The sequence below is a fragment of the Leopardus geoffroyi genome, chromosome A3 (assembly GCF_018350155.1).
Source record: "Leopardus geoffroyi isolate Oge1 chromosome A3, O.geoffroyi_Oge1_pat1.0, whole genome shotgun sequence".
Taxonomy (NCBI): domain Eukaryota; kingdom Metazoa; phylum Chordata; class Mammalia; order Carnivora; family Felidae; genus Leopardus; species Leopardus geoffroyi.
This window is the reverse complement of record NC_059336.1, coordinates 82,323,476-82,342,314: the sequence shown is the minus strand read 5'-3', so window position 1 is coordinate 82,342,314 and position 18,839 is coordinate 82,323,476. Positions and strand designations below refer to the sequence as shown.

Here is an 18,839-nt window from a genome sequence, read left to right as displayed (position 1 = left end):
CATGCTGTCACCGTGAAGCCCGATGTGGGGCTTGATCTCACGAACCATGAGATTGTGACCTGAGCCAAAATCAAGAGTCAGATGCTTAACCGACTGAGCCACCCAGACGCCCCTCTCCTTAAAAGTTTTAAAGTTTTGTTTTACGTATTTAAATTTAGTCCACCAGAATGTATGTTTTGGAAAGATATTAGGTACTTAATTTTATTTTCCATGCAGTTAATCAAGTGGCCCTTAGCCATTTATTGAATAATCTGCTCTTTCCCCCTGCTCTGTAATATCAGACCTGTCATATTATACACTTTCTTACATGCGTGGGTCTATTTCTGCACTGTCAATTCTGTTCTGTTGATCTATTTATCTATCCCTATGACACAGCACTCTCTTAATTACTAGAAATTTATAATAAGCCTCAGTATCTGACAGGACGCATCCCCCATTTTGTTCTTTAAACTTACTACAGCTATCTTTTGCTCTTTGCTATTCCAGGTGATTTCTGGATTTGCTTACCAAGTTCCATGAAAAGAAAAGGGGTATTTAAATTGGAATTGCGTGTAATTTATTGATGAGTTGAGGGGAGAGAGAAGTGATATTTATAAAGTATTAAGTATTCTTGTTCATAAGTGGTATAGTTCCCCATTAATTCTGCTCTTTTCATCTGATGAACTTTTGGAAAGATTTCTGTTTTCTCACTTTTCATTTTTGGCCGCATGTGAAAACAGTAAATCCGAAGTCTTTATAGCTGTTATTTTTTTTTATCACAAAAACTAGAAGTATGATGTTTAACAGTTCTAAAGTGGTAACAAATGAGAATGGATTGAAAATGAACATCTGATGCATTACAATTTTTGTCAACCTTTTTGTAATTTGGGTCTTAATTTCTAAAATGAAGTTAAAAGGAAATATAAATGGTGCTGAAATTACCAGTATCATTCCCACGAAAGCTAGTGCTAGGATGGACTGTGCCGCCGTGTGTAATGAGGCCAAATGAATAATTAGTGAAAGTCAGGGAATCTGGCACTTTTTAAGTGAGTTTTTTTTTTATTTGATGTAATCCTTTCACATTTGTGTTTTCTTTTAAAAGAATCATTTTTAGGAATGATTAGATATATGTATTGTTTGAGCAAACTCAAGTTCGCAGCGTGTAATTTGTAACAGAACAGAACAGCAATGGGCGTCTATGCTATAGATGATATTCTCTCATTCTCCTTTCTAAATTTGGTGTCACACAGATTCAACTTCTGTTTTTAAAAAGGGAAGTTACATATAGCTCATTCACACTATTATTTTCCCCTTAAAAGCCAGTTTCTCTGATAATTGTCCATTTAAGGAGTTTCATATAACTCAAACAAGACTTCTCTGAGAAAACAGTTTTGAAACAAATGTTACTTAGCAAGATTAAATTTTTGGTTCAATATTTAAAGCGTGTTTAGCAAAACAATTGGCTGGTGACACCAGGGTATCTAATGTGTTAGTGTTTAGCTGGGATGCTTGCATTACGTCTTCCTACTTGACTTCACTCTGTGTGTTTCTGAAATTTTAAATTAAAAAACCTTGTAACTTAAAAATACAACCTTTTTTCAATTTAAAGCAAGGGACCGTTATGATTGGACAGTTTGATAATTTTGAAAAAGTCTTACTGTTTACTCTGGGAACAGAATAAACTTAAAAAAAAAACTTTAATAAACTTAATAAAACCTTCTACATTGGTGACTAAAAGAAAAGATAAGGTCTACACCATTTTACCTAGGTGTTGCCTCTTCCAGGAAATCCAATAAAAAAAAAAATTCAAAGGTCAAACAAGTGGATTTATTTTTAATTGTATACTATGTTTCCATTTAAGCTGGGTTCTCGGTCAACATGTTTCTTTTCTAATGATGCCTCATAGCCTGAATTTAGAGGCATTTCCTGGGCATCTCTACACATTAAAGCTTGGAAATTTTTTAACTTCTCAGGGTAGAATTTTCATAGCTGGGACTTCAAAAATGGATTAAATATATTATTTACATTCTTCAAATTACCATCATTTTCTTAAGTGACTTCTTTATCCATAGGTGATTTAAAGGTACACAATCCTAGATAGTTTCTACAATAGAATGAGACCATGTATATAGCAGAAAAGAGAATTTAGTCTAGCCAGTCATATAAATGCTTGGTTTTGAAACATAAAAGATGGCCAGCATTAGAGTAATACTGTTAAAACCAATTATTTTTGCTGTCATCGTCTTACCAAGTTTTCCTGGAAGTTAATATTGGTTGATGATGTTCATTACATATTTGGTTATTGGCATATTTTTTTTTATATTCCATGACCAAGAGGGCAGGAAGGTGCCAGTAAGAAGTGGTCATTTGAACCATCCAGGTAATCACTGGAAAATTTGCATAGGCAAGTCTTTTCCCCCCCATAATTATCAAATGCTGCTGTGGTTTTAAATACCATTTGACCAAGACTTTTATTTCTTAAAGTAAGTAGGAAGAGAAAACCTTTATAGAGAATACAGAATGGTGGAATTTCAGCAGTAATTTATCTGCGAGGTTACTTCCCCAGTCGTGAGACTGTATAGATTAATAGTACTTTGTGAGTGCCCATTGGTCCTTTTAGCTATGTTAAACCCAAATGCATATTTTAGAATTGCTGAAAAGCAGTTACAAGGACAATAGTGTATTGCTCACAGCAGGAAAGATTAACCCCTTGAGTTTATGAAACTGGGTATACACACTTCAGCATTCCTTAAATTATTCATTCAGTGAAAACTTAACAAATATCTGCCGTGTCAGGTTCTAGACAAAGCGATAAACATGAGTGAGGGGACTGGATGGTGTGATGAGTTTTCTTTCTTCTCTGTTGTGTTGTTTATGGGGTATTAATTTTGTGGGCTAAAAGGGGATGCTAACAAAGCTGACAAGCAGGGTTGGGGTTCTTTGGGTAAGACGTAGAATTGTTGTTATTTTATGACTCTAGTATAGGGTCGAAGCAAAGTCGTGTCCAGCTCCTGGCCAGCACTACCCTCCTGGTGATCTCTGCACTTCCTGCCTATAACCCAGTCTCCCTCCTTGAGCACTTCATTCTCTTCTCAAGACACTCAGCTGGCGTCTTTCCTGGCTTCCACAATTTCAGTGAATGTTAGGAATCACAGCCTCCAGACCTTCTTTGTCCCTGGGAGTCAGCTCGATAAAGGAGTTCAATTGGCTGGTTCATCTCCAAGCCTCTGTTTAACTCCTCTGTAAAACGTGGGAAGGAGGACCTGTCCTGCCTGTGGCACAGGGAAGGTGTTTTGAAGAGTGGACAAGTAAATCCGTATGAAAATGCCTTATAAACCATCCTGCTTCTATCCAAACGTTGGGGTTGGGGGCGGGGTGACTTGAACCATAACGGGTAACAAATCCAGGAGAATGTGGATAGATTGCTCAAATCTGTCTTCTAGATAGGAAAATAATTCCAAGAACATATTCTGTTGAATGGAGTATATTATCATTATTTGTACTTCTCCTTTCTTTTGGAAATTTGTGAATGTGAAGTTGGTTTTATATTCTTCCAGTTTGAGCAGGTTATCTCATTTGAGTCTAAAACTCCCCTGTGGGGGTAGTCTACATTGTAATCACTTTTTTATAGACTCCTAGCTCTGGGAAGGGGCTACAGAAATCGTTGACCCTGAGCACCTCCTTTTGAAGGGTGTGAAAGCAGGCCCCGTGATGCTAAGCGTCTGATTCAGCCCCACGGCTGGCTGTGGCTGAGGAACTAGACCCCAAATCTCCCGACCAACAAACAACCTGTGCTGTTTTCCCTGGAACTGGGGCTGACCCTAAACCTGTGACATGGCAGATTAAGAAACTAAAGAGTCAGTCATAATTAAGTGATTTATTTGTACAAGATCTTCAAACTCCTACTCCGGGACTCATCATCCCCCTCAGACTGGTTCCCGAGGACAGGGAAGGTCTGGAGGCTGTGCAGTCTCAAACATTCATTGACGCTTTCTGTGGGTGCCAGTGGTGCTGAGTGTCTTGAGAAGAGCATGAAGTGCTCAAGGAGGGAGAATGGTTTATAGACAGGAAGTACAGAGTCGACACGCAGAGGCCCTCGAGAGGGTAGTGCTGTGTGGGGAACAGAGGACAATAAGAGATGCTTATGAGAAGCCACCACCAGTCCTAGTGGAGCAGCATGCAGCAGGAAGGAAACATAGAGTTGTTACCAGTGGTTTCCAACTGAGGAGAGGGTGAGAGCAAAAGCTGTAGTCTCTCAAGAAGGGCTGCTCCAAATTGGACCTCGCAGTTTATCTGAAGGTTTTTTTTAAGTTTATTTGTTGATTTTTTTTTTTCAACGTTTATTTATTTTTGGGACAGAGAGAGACAGAGCATGAACGGGGGAGGGGCAGAGAGAGAGGGAGACACAGAATCGGAAACAGGCTCCAGGCTCCGAGCCATCAGCCCGGAGCCCGACGCGGGGCTCGAACTCACGGACCGCGAGATCGTGACCTGGCTGAAGTCGGACGCTTAACCGACTGCGCCACCCAGGCGCCCCTATTTGTTGATTTTGAGAGAGAGAGAGAGAGAGAGAGAGAGAGAGAGAGAGAGAATCCCAAGCAGGCTTCTCCCTGTCAGCGTAGAGCCTGGTGCAGGGCTCGAACCCATGGATTGTGAGATTGTGACCTGAGATGAAGACCGGAATGCTCAGCTCAACCAACTCATCCACCCGGGCGTCCCTATCTGACGATTTTAGTGGAAAATAGTGGCAAATGAAATAAGAAGGAAACTAATGCCCAGCAGAAGCCATTTTTTTTCTAGCAATGGTGAGAAGGGACTAATGAACAATGTTCGGGGAAAAAAAGGTTTTAAAAGCGTTTTCTTCAAATATTATCATTAAGATATTTTAAATATTTAAACATTGTCAGATTTTTTTAAAAGGGAAGAAGGCATATCTCTAACAGAAGAATAACCTTCTCTCAGAACATAAGGGGCTGTCAATGCAAAGCAGTCCCATAATAATTAAGGAAGCTTTGCAAAAGCAGCCCTTCCCTGGAGTTGAAGTTCTGCTTGTGTGAATGAACCATGACTTCAGGGAGAAACGGGGAAAAAAACCTGACAAAAGTAGGTGGAGGAAGAGATGGAGGGGAGTCTGCAGAAGTGGATGTGTTAACATGTTCCATTGGCACAGTGACGTTTTAAATGGCCAGTGGCTGCAAAGTACTGAACCTGTCTGTGCCACCTTCTCTAGAGTGTTGAGGTTTCCAAATCCTTCTGTCCCGTATGACTCCTTGGTAATCAGTGAGGTGACGTGACTCCCAGAAGTTTATTTTAAAGTTAACAGTTTTCAGGGGCTCCTGGGTGGCTCAGTCGGTTAAGCGTCCGACTTCGGCTCAGGTCATGATCTAACGGTTCGTGAGTTCGAGCCCCGCGTCGGGCTCTGTGCTGACAGCTCAGAGCCTGGAGCCTGCTTCGGATTCTGTGTCTCCCTCTCTCTCTCTGCCCCTCCCCTGTTCATGCTCTGTCTCTCTCTGTCTCAAAAATAAATAAAACATTAAAAAAAATTTTTTAAGTTAATAGTTTTCAGTTGTCAGTGAATGAGAAGTCCAGGTTCAGGAAGGATGTCTATATTTTCCATAAAGAGATTATTTAGCCTAGCTGGCCGCATACAATATGTTTCAATAACTGAAATGTTTATTTTCTTTTTTTTCCCGAAGACCAGTAGTTTCAAGGTGTATACGTGGATGATTATTACTAGTATTTCAAGTGGAACCGGAAAGATAAAATGTAATAAGGGAGAAAGAAAAATTAAAGTTTAAAACTGTTTTAAAGTCTTTGTTTCTCAGTTTATATAACCAGCTTGTCCTGGTGTCTTTTCTTGGGTGCATGCTAATTAAGTGCTAAAAGTGGCCTTCAGTCAGTGAAGTCGTCTAGTAGTTTGCAAGATGTGAAGGTACAGAAACTTTCAAAGAGAAGCAGTGAAGTGCGAACTAGTAGCCAGAACTACAAAGCCGTGTTGAGAAGTAGCTCTCTGAAACTAAACCAGTGAGTATTTTTATAATTTACCATTACAGTTCTGTACTTACAAAAGCAATGTTTGTTTTCTCCCTAAACAGATATGTTCCTGATAGTTAAATGCGGATGACTGGCCTAATTTCTTAAATGTGAGAGCGAGAAGGAGAAACTCTAAACTCTAAATCCTGAGGGTAGGATTATTTTAAATGGGCTTGTTAATGTCCCAAAGAGTGGGAGTGAAAACCACACTTACATGTTCACTAAACATTTCTTGTTCATGTGCTGGGAATAAGCAATGATTTTTTAAAAAGCGTGCCGTTGCATACTGAAGGGAGTTGACTTCAAAAGCTCAGGGAGAGCCTTTCCTTATCTTGGTGGAATTGGGTTCCTAGGGCCAGGCAGGGATTGCTGTGCTGGCTTGCTGGGGCTCGGGCTGGGGGAGGGGTGGTTAACCACCTTGTGTCTGACCACATCGGCAGCTGTTGAAGCTGCCACTTCACGCTTTGACAAAAGATACCAGACTCTAAAAGTGGGGGAAGTGGAACTCCTACTATATAACATGCACACTGTTAAGATGTTACTACCTTCCAAGGTGTGGAAAGGAGAAAACCTTTTCACTTGAAAACTCAAGTTGCGCTCCTAAGAATGCAAACCTTTCCTGAATTACATGCCTTAGCAGAATCACTGGTCCACTCTGTGTCTGGAGACACAAAAATTGTCACTTAGATCTTAGTTCTTTTTACAGGAACACTGCATTTGGTAACCCGTTTGCTAGGAAATATTCAAGTGTCACAAAAATTCTACAGGTCTAACTTGCTGCTAACTTCAGTTCATGGATAAACGGTTTAAATTCATTTTAAATTCAACAGAGCCTTTGGCCTCTGCCACAAAGATATCACAGGAAGAGATTATTGCAGCTTCTGTTTCAATGGCTTTTCCTTAAAAGTGAGCGCTGAAAGTATAAGGGAGTGGGTGGTTGGGAAACTGTTAGAAGTTAGTGTTGTCTCTAAAAGGCAGAACTCTGGAAATGAAAAATATCTTGGCTTCGCAGCAAAATGTTTGAATGCTGTGCCGCCCAGGCACAGACTGAGCAGGACCTACAGAGGGCCCCGCACAGTACTTCCATGATGTGTCATTTGGAGCGCCATTATAATGAGACTTTCTAAAGACATCCACAAATAGTTAGCTTTTGGCATTGGTTATACTTAAAGAAAAATCTATAAGATTTTAACTATACTGAGGGTCAAGTAAAATCCTTTTTTTATTCTCCTTAAAGATAACACAAGAAACACTGCCTCTTCTACCAACAGTTTAAACCAAGTTTAATTTCAGTAAGATCATCAACTTGATTGATCACAAATGATTGCAGAACAGTTCGAATAGGTCTAAACTTGTCTTGATGTTAACGACTTATAATCACCTTTATGTTAGCTCTTAAAGCTTTATTATTCTTAAATATAACTAGTAGAGCGGACCGTGAAATGCCAGCTATCTGAGATGATACTGATTGGGGTGGCAGCCAGAATTTTAAGATGCTTCAATTACTTTTTGTAACATCTTTACACTGAACGCGCATTTAACTTTTAAAATAATCATTAATTTTCCGGGGGAGCTCTTTTCCTGGTGTTTTAAATTTGCACCACTTAGGCACACACACAGCTCTCCCAGTTAGTATAAATTTCTCTGCTAAATGAAAGTAGTTCAAAGCAGAAGCTTTCCTAAGGAGAGGGAAAAGGTTATCCACATGAAACTTCTGGGCGGAGGACCGGGGGCCTCTGACCCCGCTGCGTCTCCAAGCCTGGCTTCCCTACCTGCGTGGGCTCTGCCAGCGCGGGCGGCCGGCTGCCGGCTCTGCACCGCTGCGCAGCCGGCCACGAAGGATGCAACTCGGTTCCGTCCTACTCCGAAAGTACTGTTGACTTGGTGACCCATTTCGAGGTGTTGGGCCGAGACTGTCGCACGCAAGGAGCATTTTCTGCCCCCGGCTCCAGCTGGAGCCCCCGTCCTGCCATTCGGACATCTCTGCAGGCCATTCGGACATCTCTGCGTCCGGAGACCTGGCCGTCTGGGAGTGTCCCAGCTGCAGGCGCTGCCGCCCCCCGCCCTCCAGGGACGCCTATCTCGAAAGCCGCGCAGGCAGCGTGGACGCCGTGCCTCGGGGTCGAATTTTTGCCCCTCACCTCCTATCCCCCCCTCCCCCGCGGGACCCTGCCCGCCCTGCTGACCGGCCCCAAGTTGCCGAATAGCTCAGATGCTTGTCATATTTGCGGTCGCGCGACTCAGCGGGCTGTGCGCGCGCTGCACTCGCCGCCGCCTTTGTCACTAGCCGCTCGGTCATTTGCATGAGTATTTTCTGGAGTGTGAGGGGATTATTGGTGGTTAGTTGTGGTCCCTTGGCCGGAGTGTCTCTTTTCGTCTCGCCTTCTCTTTAAGCCTTTCCTTGAGAGAAAATAAAGGGCGCGCCGGCCGGGGAGGGAACCGTGGGCGGCGCTGCCACCCGACGTCTCCCGTGCTCTGCCTGCCCCTTCCTGCTCCTGCAGCGGCCGGGGCCCGGCTCGGCATTTATCTCGCCTCCCGGGACCGCCGGGGGAGGGGGGCGGGGCCGGGAGAGGGGCGGGGCCTGCGGAGCCAGGGGCCCGGAGCTCGCGGGAGGCTCGCTGGCCGCACGTCACTCCTGCACGGCGAGTGCTGGAGCACGAGCTGCCGCTCCCTCGGTCAGGGCGCCCCCTCCGCCCGCCTCCCGCTTCCTCCTCCGCTGCCTGCCTGCCGCCGCCGCTGCCGCCGCCGCCTCCTCCACCATTGTATAATGCTCCGAGCGCGCCGGCAGAGGACTGCGGAGTCTTAGCTTCGGTCTCGTCTCCTGCCCGCTCCCCGGCGCCACCCTCGGGCCCCCGGAGCGGGGACTCCGCATGGAGAGAGAGTAGCTTGAGGAGTGGGCAGAAACCCCTCCTGATGCGTTAGTTCCCAGGTGGAGCTGCATGTGGTAAGTTCTCCCGGCGCCAGGCGGAGGGGATCCTCGTATGCGCCGGGCTCCCGGCGATGGGTGGGGGGCAGCGTTGGGACCCGGCCAGGGCCGGGAGAGCCCGGAGGGCGGAGGAGGGGCCCGAGCGGCCGCGGGGGTCGCGGGCGCCTCGGCGAGAGGGACCTAGCCTGGAGCAGGTACCCGGACAAGCGTTCCCTCCCACTGCTTCCCGGCCCCGCGCCCTTAGACCCTCGGGCCGAGGGCCGGGGACCCCCCGGCGTACCCGGGCAGATCTGCTGGGGGAAGGGCAGGGGACGGGCAGTCACGGACCCAGGTCAGGAGGGGGTCGGGAGCTAACCGGAGCCCAGCAGTGGGGCGAAGGGAGCTTGGAGCTGTCGCTTCTACAGCTGGGATGTGTGTGCGTGTTGTGGCCGTTGTGTTGTTGTGAACGTACGAGACTTTTTTTTTTTTAAGGTTCGGATTGCTGGAGCGAAGGCTGCTTCACTTTTGGGTTCCGTGACCGGGTCTGCATCCAACTTGCTATAGTGTGTTTCTGTGAGTTTCTCTTGTGTTTTTAGCTTGAAATCCTCCCTCTCTTCCCTGCTTTCGCCCGTGACAAGTGAGTTGATTTTGAATATGTGTGTGTATTCAACTTAACGTCTCACTGGCTTTTAAGTTAGAAATCTACAAGTCATCTTGGTGGTAACCGCCTCTGACTGAAAGGGAGGGGGCTGCGGGGAGCCAGCTGGCCCTGGCCCTGGACTTTGTACCATTAAGACAGAGGGTGCCGTCCGAGGGCCACTGCACCTAAAGAAAATCATAAATTGTTCTTATTTTTATTCTTGGTGGTCAATCATCCTGCCTTTAGCAGAAGTAGTAGTAATAGATTGAGAAGGGAGTAGGGTTTGGGGTTTAGTCTAAATTTCACAAAAAGATTAGGTATAGTTTGTCTTAGAGTAACTTTTTGCTTTCAAACCGGGTAGTTTCAGGATGTTTGGGGTGGCAGAAAGTAAGTTTTTACAGGCACTGAATAGGGAAGGGCAAATCAGCAGGGTGAGACATACAGCCTCAGACTGTAGCAGTTTTTATTTGAATCGAATTGGGCAGCCTCAGTCTTAAGGAAGATAGTAGATGTTTTCAAGCTTTGTTCATGAAATATGCTTTTTGATTTCCCAATATCTGTTAAGAAATGGCCATAATGTGTGTAAAGAACCTAGAAGTTGTAGTAGCCAATAGGATCCTCGAGGCCTTAAGTGTTCAAAGTAGCGTTCTGTAATTAGGGACTGGCCTCTGACAAGATTGAAGTGGGCTCTTGGCTCCACTCAACCCCTGGAGGGCAGTCCACCTGAGAGTCTCTTCATTGTTGTGCTGAGGGGGGTGAAGGGGATAGTTGCTCAGCTAACCAGAAGGCACCACTCACTCCAAGAGCTCCTCCCATTGCTCCCACTTTTTATAGCAGTCTATTCTGATTTGAGTGAGCTAGAGTGTGCTGCGAGGATGAAAATACCCATCCGAAGACCCAGCTTCTGGCATGAGCAGGAATAGCTTGTTCACGGATCTCTGCTTTCCTATAAATTTCATCCGTTTCTTTGTGGAAAGAAAAAAAAAAAGATGAATGTTAGAAAGTTTTCTTTTAGCTTCATTGATTTACTTAGAGGGGATTATATGCTAATGTAAAGTTATTTATGTTGTTCCTCAAGTTTGGAATCCTTGAAAATAATTTTTACTTTTTTCCTCTCCTCCTAATTGAAACGTACATAACTGTGTTGCTGTCAGATGAGAAATCTTAGGAAATGGATTTGAGAGCCTTTTTTTTTTTTTTCTTTTCTTTTTTGACACTCCGTGTGTTCCTTGCTTTATCACAATGGGCAGGTGAGAGGACTCACATTTTATAATACCAGCCAAGTATACAACAAGATGTCCTAAGGAACAGTTTTATTGTCAGGCAAGTGTCACAGCTTCTTAGGTAACAGCTGCTCAGGTTTGTTTCCCTTTAAGAACTAAGAGAAGGATATTAATTGAGATTTTGAAATCCTTTAGACTCCTGTGTGCTGAATTGTCCCCCTTGAAAGCTTTTTCAGTGAGAAGGTGAAATATGAATTTACCCAGTTGTCATGCACTGAATTATCAATAATGAGTATAGAAAATAATAAAAATCTTGATATTTTAAAACTCACCCAAATTTGTATAGCAACTGATAGCTTTTGGCATCCACTATTTTACATAACACTCTAATGGCAGAATAAAAGTACAACACTACTTGAGAAAGACACATACACAAAACATAAAAAAAAGGTGTGGAGGAGGTCAAAAATACAGACAAATGCATACAGTGGTCTTTTTTTTTTTTTGTCAGAGTAGCATACTACAGATTATCAGTATGAAGTTTTACTACAAGGTTACCCTCCGTCAAAATATTTTACACTTTATTTTTTTTAATGTTTATTTATTTTTGAGAGAGAGTGAGGTGTGTGAATGGGGGAGGGGCAGAGAGAGAGGGAGACAGAATCTGAAGCAGGTTTCAGGCTCTGAGCTGTCAGCACAAAGACCCATGTGGGGCTTGAACCCATGAACCGTGAGATCATGACCCGAGCCAAAGTCAGATACTTAACCCACTGAGCTACCCAGGTGCCTCAATATTTTACTTTAATTAACTAAGAAAGGTAAAAGCTACAACAGAAACATTTTGAGTTTGTTTTTTGCTGTGGTTCCCCATTAACACTTATAGTAAAAGCATGGTGTTTTATTTTATATTTAATTTGTCAGAAAAATGAAGACCTCTTTGTCAATACTCTATGTAGATTAAATACATGTAGAGATAAATATGGCATTGAGGAGTGTGAACCTTAGTTCACTTTTAGAATTTTTTAAAAACTTTGTTGCTACAGAAATTTCATATTTACTGTTAAGATATATCCTATAGGAGATGGTTCTGGTTGCAGTAGTTTCTTGGCAAAGGACAGAAAGAGAAAGAGAGAGGTATCTCTGATTACTGAGTCCAAAGATCACACATATGCTAAAGGCACCACAGAGGGCAAGCTTCCAGTTTGAAGTGAAAAATGGCTTCGCAGTAAAGGTAACACCTACCTTCATAGGTCTTTCCATGAATTAATACTGGCCAGCAGAACATGAAAATCTAAGATTTGGCCACTGCATATGCATAAATCATAATTTTCTACCTGCTGCTACTATGTATTACTTCAACAAATGATAGAAACCCATAAGCTGGGACTCCTGCTTAAAAAGTATGTGCGTTTTAAAGTTAGTTTTAATATTCTTGAAGGAAACAGCTACTAACCAAAGCTGGCGTGTCTTTGAAAACAATTATTGTCTCCAATGGCCAGTGCAATTGGTATGAAAAGCAAACTTCTGCCCTCTGTGCAGATGCCGGGAAACCCTGTGAACAGAACTGTCCCCTGGAGCGCCCATCACTCATTGTGTGGAGCAGTGTCTTTCTCCATGAGCACTGTGTGGCAGTTCATTCTTTGTATGAATCTGTGAATGGCATATGTCAGGCCAATAAGACGACATTCCTATTCTGGGTAATAAATAGATGCCTTGTGGGTTTTTTTTTTTTTTCTTTTTTCTTTTTTTTCTTTTTTCTCAAAGATCATGAGACAAAACATGCTTGGCTGTCTAAAAATTTTCATTGAAATACAAATAAAAATTTCAAAATAAAAACCTCACAGTATCTTTGAAAACGTATGACTTTTAATAGAACAAAACAAATACTTATCATTTAAACTAAGCACTTCACATAGACCATGCAAACTCCCTTTTGGAAATTCTGCTCCTTTTGTGGTCTGATGGCTCCAAAAGCTGGAAAGCCTCATTTGTCTCCTCTCAAGGTCTTCTGTCCCTCATCTGAACTTAATTGGAAATACCTGCCAGGATTCACTGACACAAACAACCACAATTTGATTTATCTATTTTAGAAACCCAGGACCACGTAAGCTGTATGCCATGCCCAGGGCTGCTCTCAGCTCAGACCGGAGTCAGCTCCTGCTGGCCTGTGTGGCCTCTCCTTACACTTGCACGCTGTGTGTGGAGCGCTGGCCCTGGCCATGAGCAGGGACGGCAGGACGAGGGGTGAGTGTGCCCGGCCCGGCACCGCCCGGCGTGGAGTGAGCTATGCGGATGCGTGGGGTGGGGGCTGGAAGGAGGAGAGTGGAGGGCAGGTCTGGAGCCACTGTGCAACTGCTACAGCAGGTCTGACTAGTTTTAGGTGCCCAAAGGCAGCTTTGTTTCTCTAGTGACTCCAGGTAGCAGCAAACCTACGTTCTGAAAACGAATTCGTGTCTGAATTACTATCTTTTTGTCTCTCTGCAAAAACCCTGTAACTTTGCAGAGTTATTAAGTAGTTCCAAGGTTTCTGCTTTAACAATCTTCATAGGCGGTTAACTGAGGAGACGATGCTGAACCAAGCGTTTTTGTGCTTCTAGGGGGTTTCACGTAGAATAGTGAAGGGGAAGGGATTCTGGCTCTTAAGGGCATTTTATGTATACACACACATACACACACACACACACACACACTCATGTTTACAGTGGGCTGTGTGAATCTGCTGAACAGAAAGTGAAAAGAACCGCTTGGATATGCCGTGGTTAGACGATTACATTCAAATTACGTTCGGATGGATACGCCACTTGCTGCACATCAACCTTTAGCTCCTTGCTCTCCTCTCCTGGCCGGCTGCTTATCACTCCCTGCCACGCCGGGGCTCCTGGGGCTTCGAGCAGGGCTGCTGGAGTACCCCACCCTGGTGTTTAGAAGTGCTGCCTGAGTTCAGCTCAGGGAATCTGAAAGTCCCAAGGTCATCTCCACACCAGAAAAGGTTTGCATAAAATTCTAACCACGCTAAGGAGATAATGAGGCGGCATCTGTTTTAAACCGAGCCTCCCTGAGTGGTTATCCCATTTTTATAATACCTGATACAGACTTGCTTTTCAGATTTCTCTCCTTCTTTGAGGAGGGAATCTCCATGTGCGTGTGTACTTCCGTGTCTTCCCCGCGGTTGGAGAAGCCATCCAGCAGAGGAATTTGAGTTTTGTGGTCTGCAGCTGAACAAGAAATTTTTGTGCTGCCTTTCTGCTTGTCTTGAACCTGGTGGTGGTCCTTTCTGAAGAGTTTTTAAAACAGGCTGCTTTCTTCAAAGCATTTTTTACCGAATCCAGGAATGTAAAATAAAGTAGATTTGACCTGATGATGATTGTTAGCTGCCTGATGGTAGCTGGTTTCTAAATTCAAAATGTGGATTCTTCCAGTGGCACCTGCCTTCTTGCTTCTGAAACCCCTGAAGATAGGCAGGAGGACTGGAATGTCAGGGGTCGAAAGTGTGGTAGACTGGAGGCCCGCTCTCCTTAGGGATCATTGGAGACCATTGAAGTGTTGAGGTCAGTTCCTTAGAAAATAAATATTTATCATATTCAGTGTGGTACTTTGATTATTTTTATTGTCTTTGACTAAGTGACTTTGTGTTCCATGGGTCATTAATTATCAATACGTAGAAGTCTTCAGAAAGAAACACATTTCATCTCAAAGTGGCCCCAAAGTATTATTTGTAAAAATGAATGGCTGCCATATTTATAAAGTATCATTCACAGCTCTTGAGTCTAGTTTGTGTCCTCATTTTCTGTCTCTACTCTGAATTTCTCAAGTATATTATATAAAGTTTAAATTGTCTTTGTAAGACCTTATCACTAGCCTGCCCAATTCTTAGGAGTAACTAAAACATTCTGAGTATGGATGTGGCTTATATGGGACTGTGATTTACACAGCAGAATAGTTCTCTCCCTTTTACATGTCTCTTAAGTCTATTTCTATTATCCTATACCTTCAGTTTTTATCTTCTTATGTCATGTTGTAGAGATTTTTTTGAAGGAATCCAGATTTGGACCATACAGTACAATGTTTAGTTTGACTCAGTAAGTAAATTAAAAAAAATAAATAAATAACTAGACTGCATGTGGAAGTTAAAAGATGAAATATGTTCAATATTTGTGAGTAATGTTTTATAATCTGTCTTCTTTAAAGTGATCTTTCACAGTAATACAGAATACAGTATAGTATACAGTATAGTATACAGTAAAGTATTCTGAATTTGAACGCAAAGAAGATTAAAAACGTTCCATAATGTTTAAGAAACACTTCCATAAAAACACTTCCTGATGTAGCATACTTAGTTTTTATTCATTTCATCCAGTGGTAACTAGTTGGCTAACAAAACGTGGAAGGCAACTTTTTGTTTTAACTAAAGATGCAATTGTATTTTGCACAGATTTATTTGAACAAAGTACATTTGCCTGTTTCAGTGTGACTGTTTTATATATCTGATGGCCCTCTTTAAAAAAAAAAAAAAAAAAAAAAAAAAAAACAGAACAAAAAAACAAAAAGCAAACCTGTCACTTACTTTTGGCAAGGCATTGGTTTCTACCCAAAGCCTTTTATTCCCCCTGACATTGTTTATTAAAGGTCTCTAGTGTGAGGGGAAAAACAAGGTATCTTTGGGGAAAAGGTGCTATAGGAGGGTTGAAACCAGAATCCCATCCAAGCAATTATAAATACAGGAGAAAAAAATATTTTCATTATGTACGGGAATGGGGGTGGGGCAAGGCTGGCTAGACTTTACAGGCACATTATCTTAAGAGAAGGAAAGAAATTCAAATCTAACAATTTTTTTTCCTTAACTGATTATGAATCTTTAGATTCAGCATGCTAAAGATGATCCTGACACCAAATAAGCATGAATTACTACCATCAGAATTTAAATGATTATAATAAATTATTTTATAAAAAATAATAATGTTTGTATTTACAAAGTTTCAAATGGAAAGTTTGGTGATAGTAGTTAATTTCTTTCGAACATTATTATGGAACATACATCATCATAGAACATCAACTTGTAATTGAGTAGAAAAATAGTTCATCAAGTAGTTACACAGTAACTGGTTTCATTATCTAAGGTTAACTTTGTTACATTTTATAGTTAAATGACTCTTCCCCAATATCCTTTTTGAAGTTTTCCCAAATAACTGCCCGAAGCCATATCTGTTCAGGGTGGAAGTAATTTCCAGTTCTTAAGAAGCAATAAGATTATTGAAGGCTTTTCAATACTAGTAAAATTCTTAATGCTACCATTGAGACTAACTCGTGTGGTTGGGAGTCCACTGTGGTTAGGACCTCCACTGGAAAATTTGAACTGTTGGCTTCTCCAAGTTCTCATCTTATACTTGGGTTTGTATGTTTGTTGTTGTTGTGTGTGTTCTCACTTCAGAAATCCTCCAGGGAGTTTAACCATGGTTTTTGAAACATCAGTGTCACATACACAGGCAACAGCCTTTTTCTACACATAGTTTATTATTCAGTCTGAACCATAGCATAATGTAATTTAGTTTGGCCTTGGCAAGCCTCTTGGCTCGCTTAGCAGTGTCCTGTGTAGACTGCAATTTGGGAACAATCTCTGAAATGTGTATACTTTGAGAAGTCTATAGGTAGAATTGCAGTGAATAATCAGAATTCAGGCGTGCCTTGTTGCTCTCCTGCACCCCCTTGTGGCTGAATGTGATGTGCTGTCTTTCAGAGTTTGAAAGGAGTTGACCTGTACTGGGCTGGCGTACTTAGTTTACACGGAGCATTAATAGCCGCCTTCTGTGTAAACTAACCTCTCAAGTTAATAGAATAGTTCTCGCTGAGGGTGTAAATAATTTATTGTGCTTATTTGATTTTTTTAGTTTGTAGAATTTCAAACATACGTATTGACATGTTGTGTGTGTGTGTGTGTTTAACTTTTTATTACGGAAAATTCCAAACACGCAAAAGTAAGAGTGTCATGCATCCCCTTGTACATATTACCCAGTTTCAATAGTTGTCAACATTTTGTCAATTTTGTTTCAGCTCCGTGTCCAGGTTTTCTCTCGAGGATTTTGAAGCAAATATTGAGTATGTTGTTGTTAAACTTAAGTTCAGAAACTGTATATTTCTGCTCAATCTTTTACTTCAAGGGTGGGGTGCTTTTGGCCAGAATCCTTTGGTAAAATAAAATAACTGCTAGCATTTCCACTGTCTTTGGAAGAAGGTGACTGATGTCCCTAGCTTCATAAGATTTAGCTTTAAAACCTAAAATTCCCAGCTGGTGGAGGAACCAATAAGACAGGATATTAGAAACATTTTATACTACTTAACAGTAACATTCGAAAAAGCCTGTTTTTCTTTCCAGATGTTTATTAACAAGGCCATACTATATTCCAAAGAAACATTTACTTGAAACGTTCTCTCCCAGAATTTGAGTCTGTTTTGCTTACTAACTGCAGTTAGTTGTCAACATTTAAATTTTGCCTTTTCTTTTTCCAAGAGAAAAGATTATATTTGACAAACCGACAGTGTCTGAAGCAGTCTTCAATTTAATAGAAGTATGCAAAAATCACGAGAGAGGCGGCTAGAGTTTCTTAAATGTGGACATTAGAAGACATTCCCAAACAGTCCAAGTCTTTCTGGGTTTGTTTTGTTTTGTTACTTTAGTTAGGGGTTGACTTCCTGGCCGAATTTCGGTTTTGTCTCCAGGCTTTAAGGCTGTGTCAAGAAAGCAGAGAGGACTGTTCCCCGGGTCTCCGTGGAAATGCAGTGTCTGACGCCTAGCAAACAGCCGGTGCAGAGCCCTGCGGCCCGGAGCCCCCTGCGCAGCGGGCCGAGCCGGGAGGCGGCGCCGCGGCAAACAGTGGTGTCGGGTTACAGCTTCAGAATAGCGCCCGAGCGCGCCGAACTGGCTTCCTCCAGTGACTGGCTTCATAATTACATTGCTGATTTGTTAGGGAAGGCTTTGTCTTACTTACCAATTAGCATGGATGTTACTGCGGGGACCTCGTCCTGGATGAGCTTCGGTTGTTTTTTTTTTTTTTGTTTTGTTTTGTTGCGAAAAAAGCTTTCCCGGTGCAGGCAGCTTTAGGGCTTGTGTTAGTAACACTCTCCCCTGTCTTCGGGGAGTCCTTACCCTGCCTGTAAATAAGCAGGGAGGCTTTCTCCCCGTTGGAATTTTGCCCCTGTGTTTCCGCCATTCCCCGAGGCCAGAGGCAGTCACTTTGGGGTCTGAAAGGCGGCCTTGGGGAGGGCGGTTTCCACCCCCCACTTTCTGCACCCTCCTGGAGGCTCAGCGGATCCCCACCCCCACGCTAGGGGATCCGTGGTCACTGGAGGAGGAGCGTGTGGCGTGGCACAGCTGCGGGTAGGGAGCCCTTGGGGGACTGGGCCTGTTTCTGTGAGCTGTTTCGCCAGCACCGCCACCTACTATGTCCATTTCAGGGTGGCCTTTGTGTTCTCCGGGTGTGTTTTGTTGTTAACTTGCGCCAGGGAGGGTGTTAAAAGCGCCGACGTTATCAGGTTTCTGAGTCCCGTGTGTTTTTTAAGGTGTAATATTTTAACAGTGTAGCAAGTTGTCTAAGCAAATGTGGCTTCCCCCCACTGAAGTTGGATCAGGCTTTTCCTTCCTGCCTGGGAGTTGCTGTGTGACATTCTTGACGGTGGAAGCACCATTTCTCAGAGTTCTGCCCTGGGGCTGGTGGGAGGAGACCTTTCTTAGGACCAGAGGCTCTCCGTTTGGACCGCCTCAAAAACAGGATCCAGAATGCACCTTAAGGCAAGTAGACTCCAGAAGGGAAGTGAGACCATCCCGTGTTGCAGAGGCTGTCTGAGAACCATTTCTCCGGCCGGCCTCTCTCTGGGTCTTGGAAGTCTCACACACACACACACACACAGTAATTTTGCCCGGGGCCCTTGCTGCTACCCCCATAAGAAACTGGAAGAATGTGTGTGTTTCCACTTAAAGGGCTGTGGGTTTTGGTGGCACAGGATGTCCTATGAGGAAATCACCCCTGCTAGGCTCTTTGAAGACACTTGTCACACATCTTCTCTT

At 43.1% G+C, this 18,839-nt stretch overlaps 1 protein-coding gene across 8 annotated transcripts in view; it reads left to right on the top strand.

Annotated features, from left to right (window-relative positions):
* SERTAD2 (SERTA domain containing 2) overlaps nucleotides 1–18,839 on the top strand; it is a 116,840-nt gene that overhangs the window by 85,760 nt on the left and 12,241 nt on the right. For 2 of the 8 annotated variants that reach the window (XM_045446248.1, XM_045446245.1), the window contains one exon: nucleotides 6,075–6,164. The exons of 2 other annotated variants lie outside the window; for them this stretch is intronic. Coding sequence is in view for 1 of the 6 variants with exons in the window: in XM_045446241.1 (XP_045302197.1) it covers nucleotides 12,894–13,024 (131 nt within the window). In the remaining 5 variants the exon portion in view is untranslated. Of the gene's footprint in view, nucleotides 1–5,820; nucleotides 6,004–6,074; nucleotides 6,165–8,623; nucleotides 8,957–9,409; nucleotides 9,491–12,537; nucleotides 13,025–18,839 lie in introns of those variants that run through there. 4 more of the 8 variants (XM_045446244.1, XM_045446246.1, XM_045446242.1 and 1 more) reach the window with 4 other exon arrangements.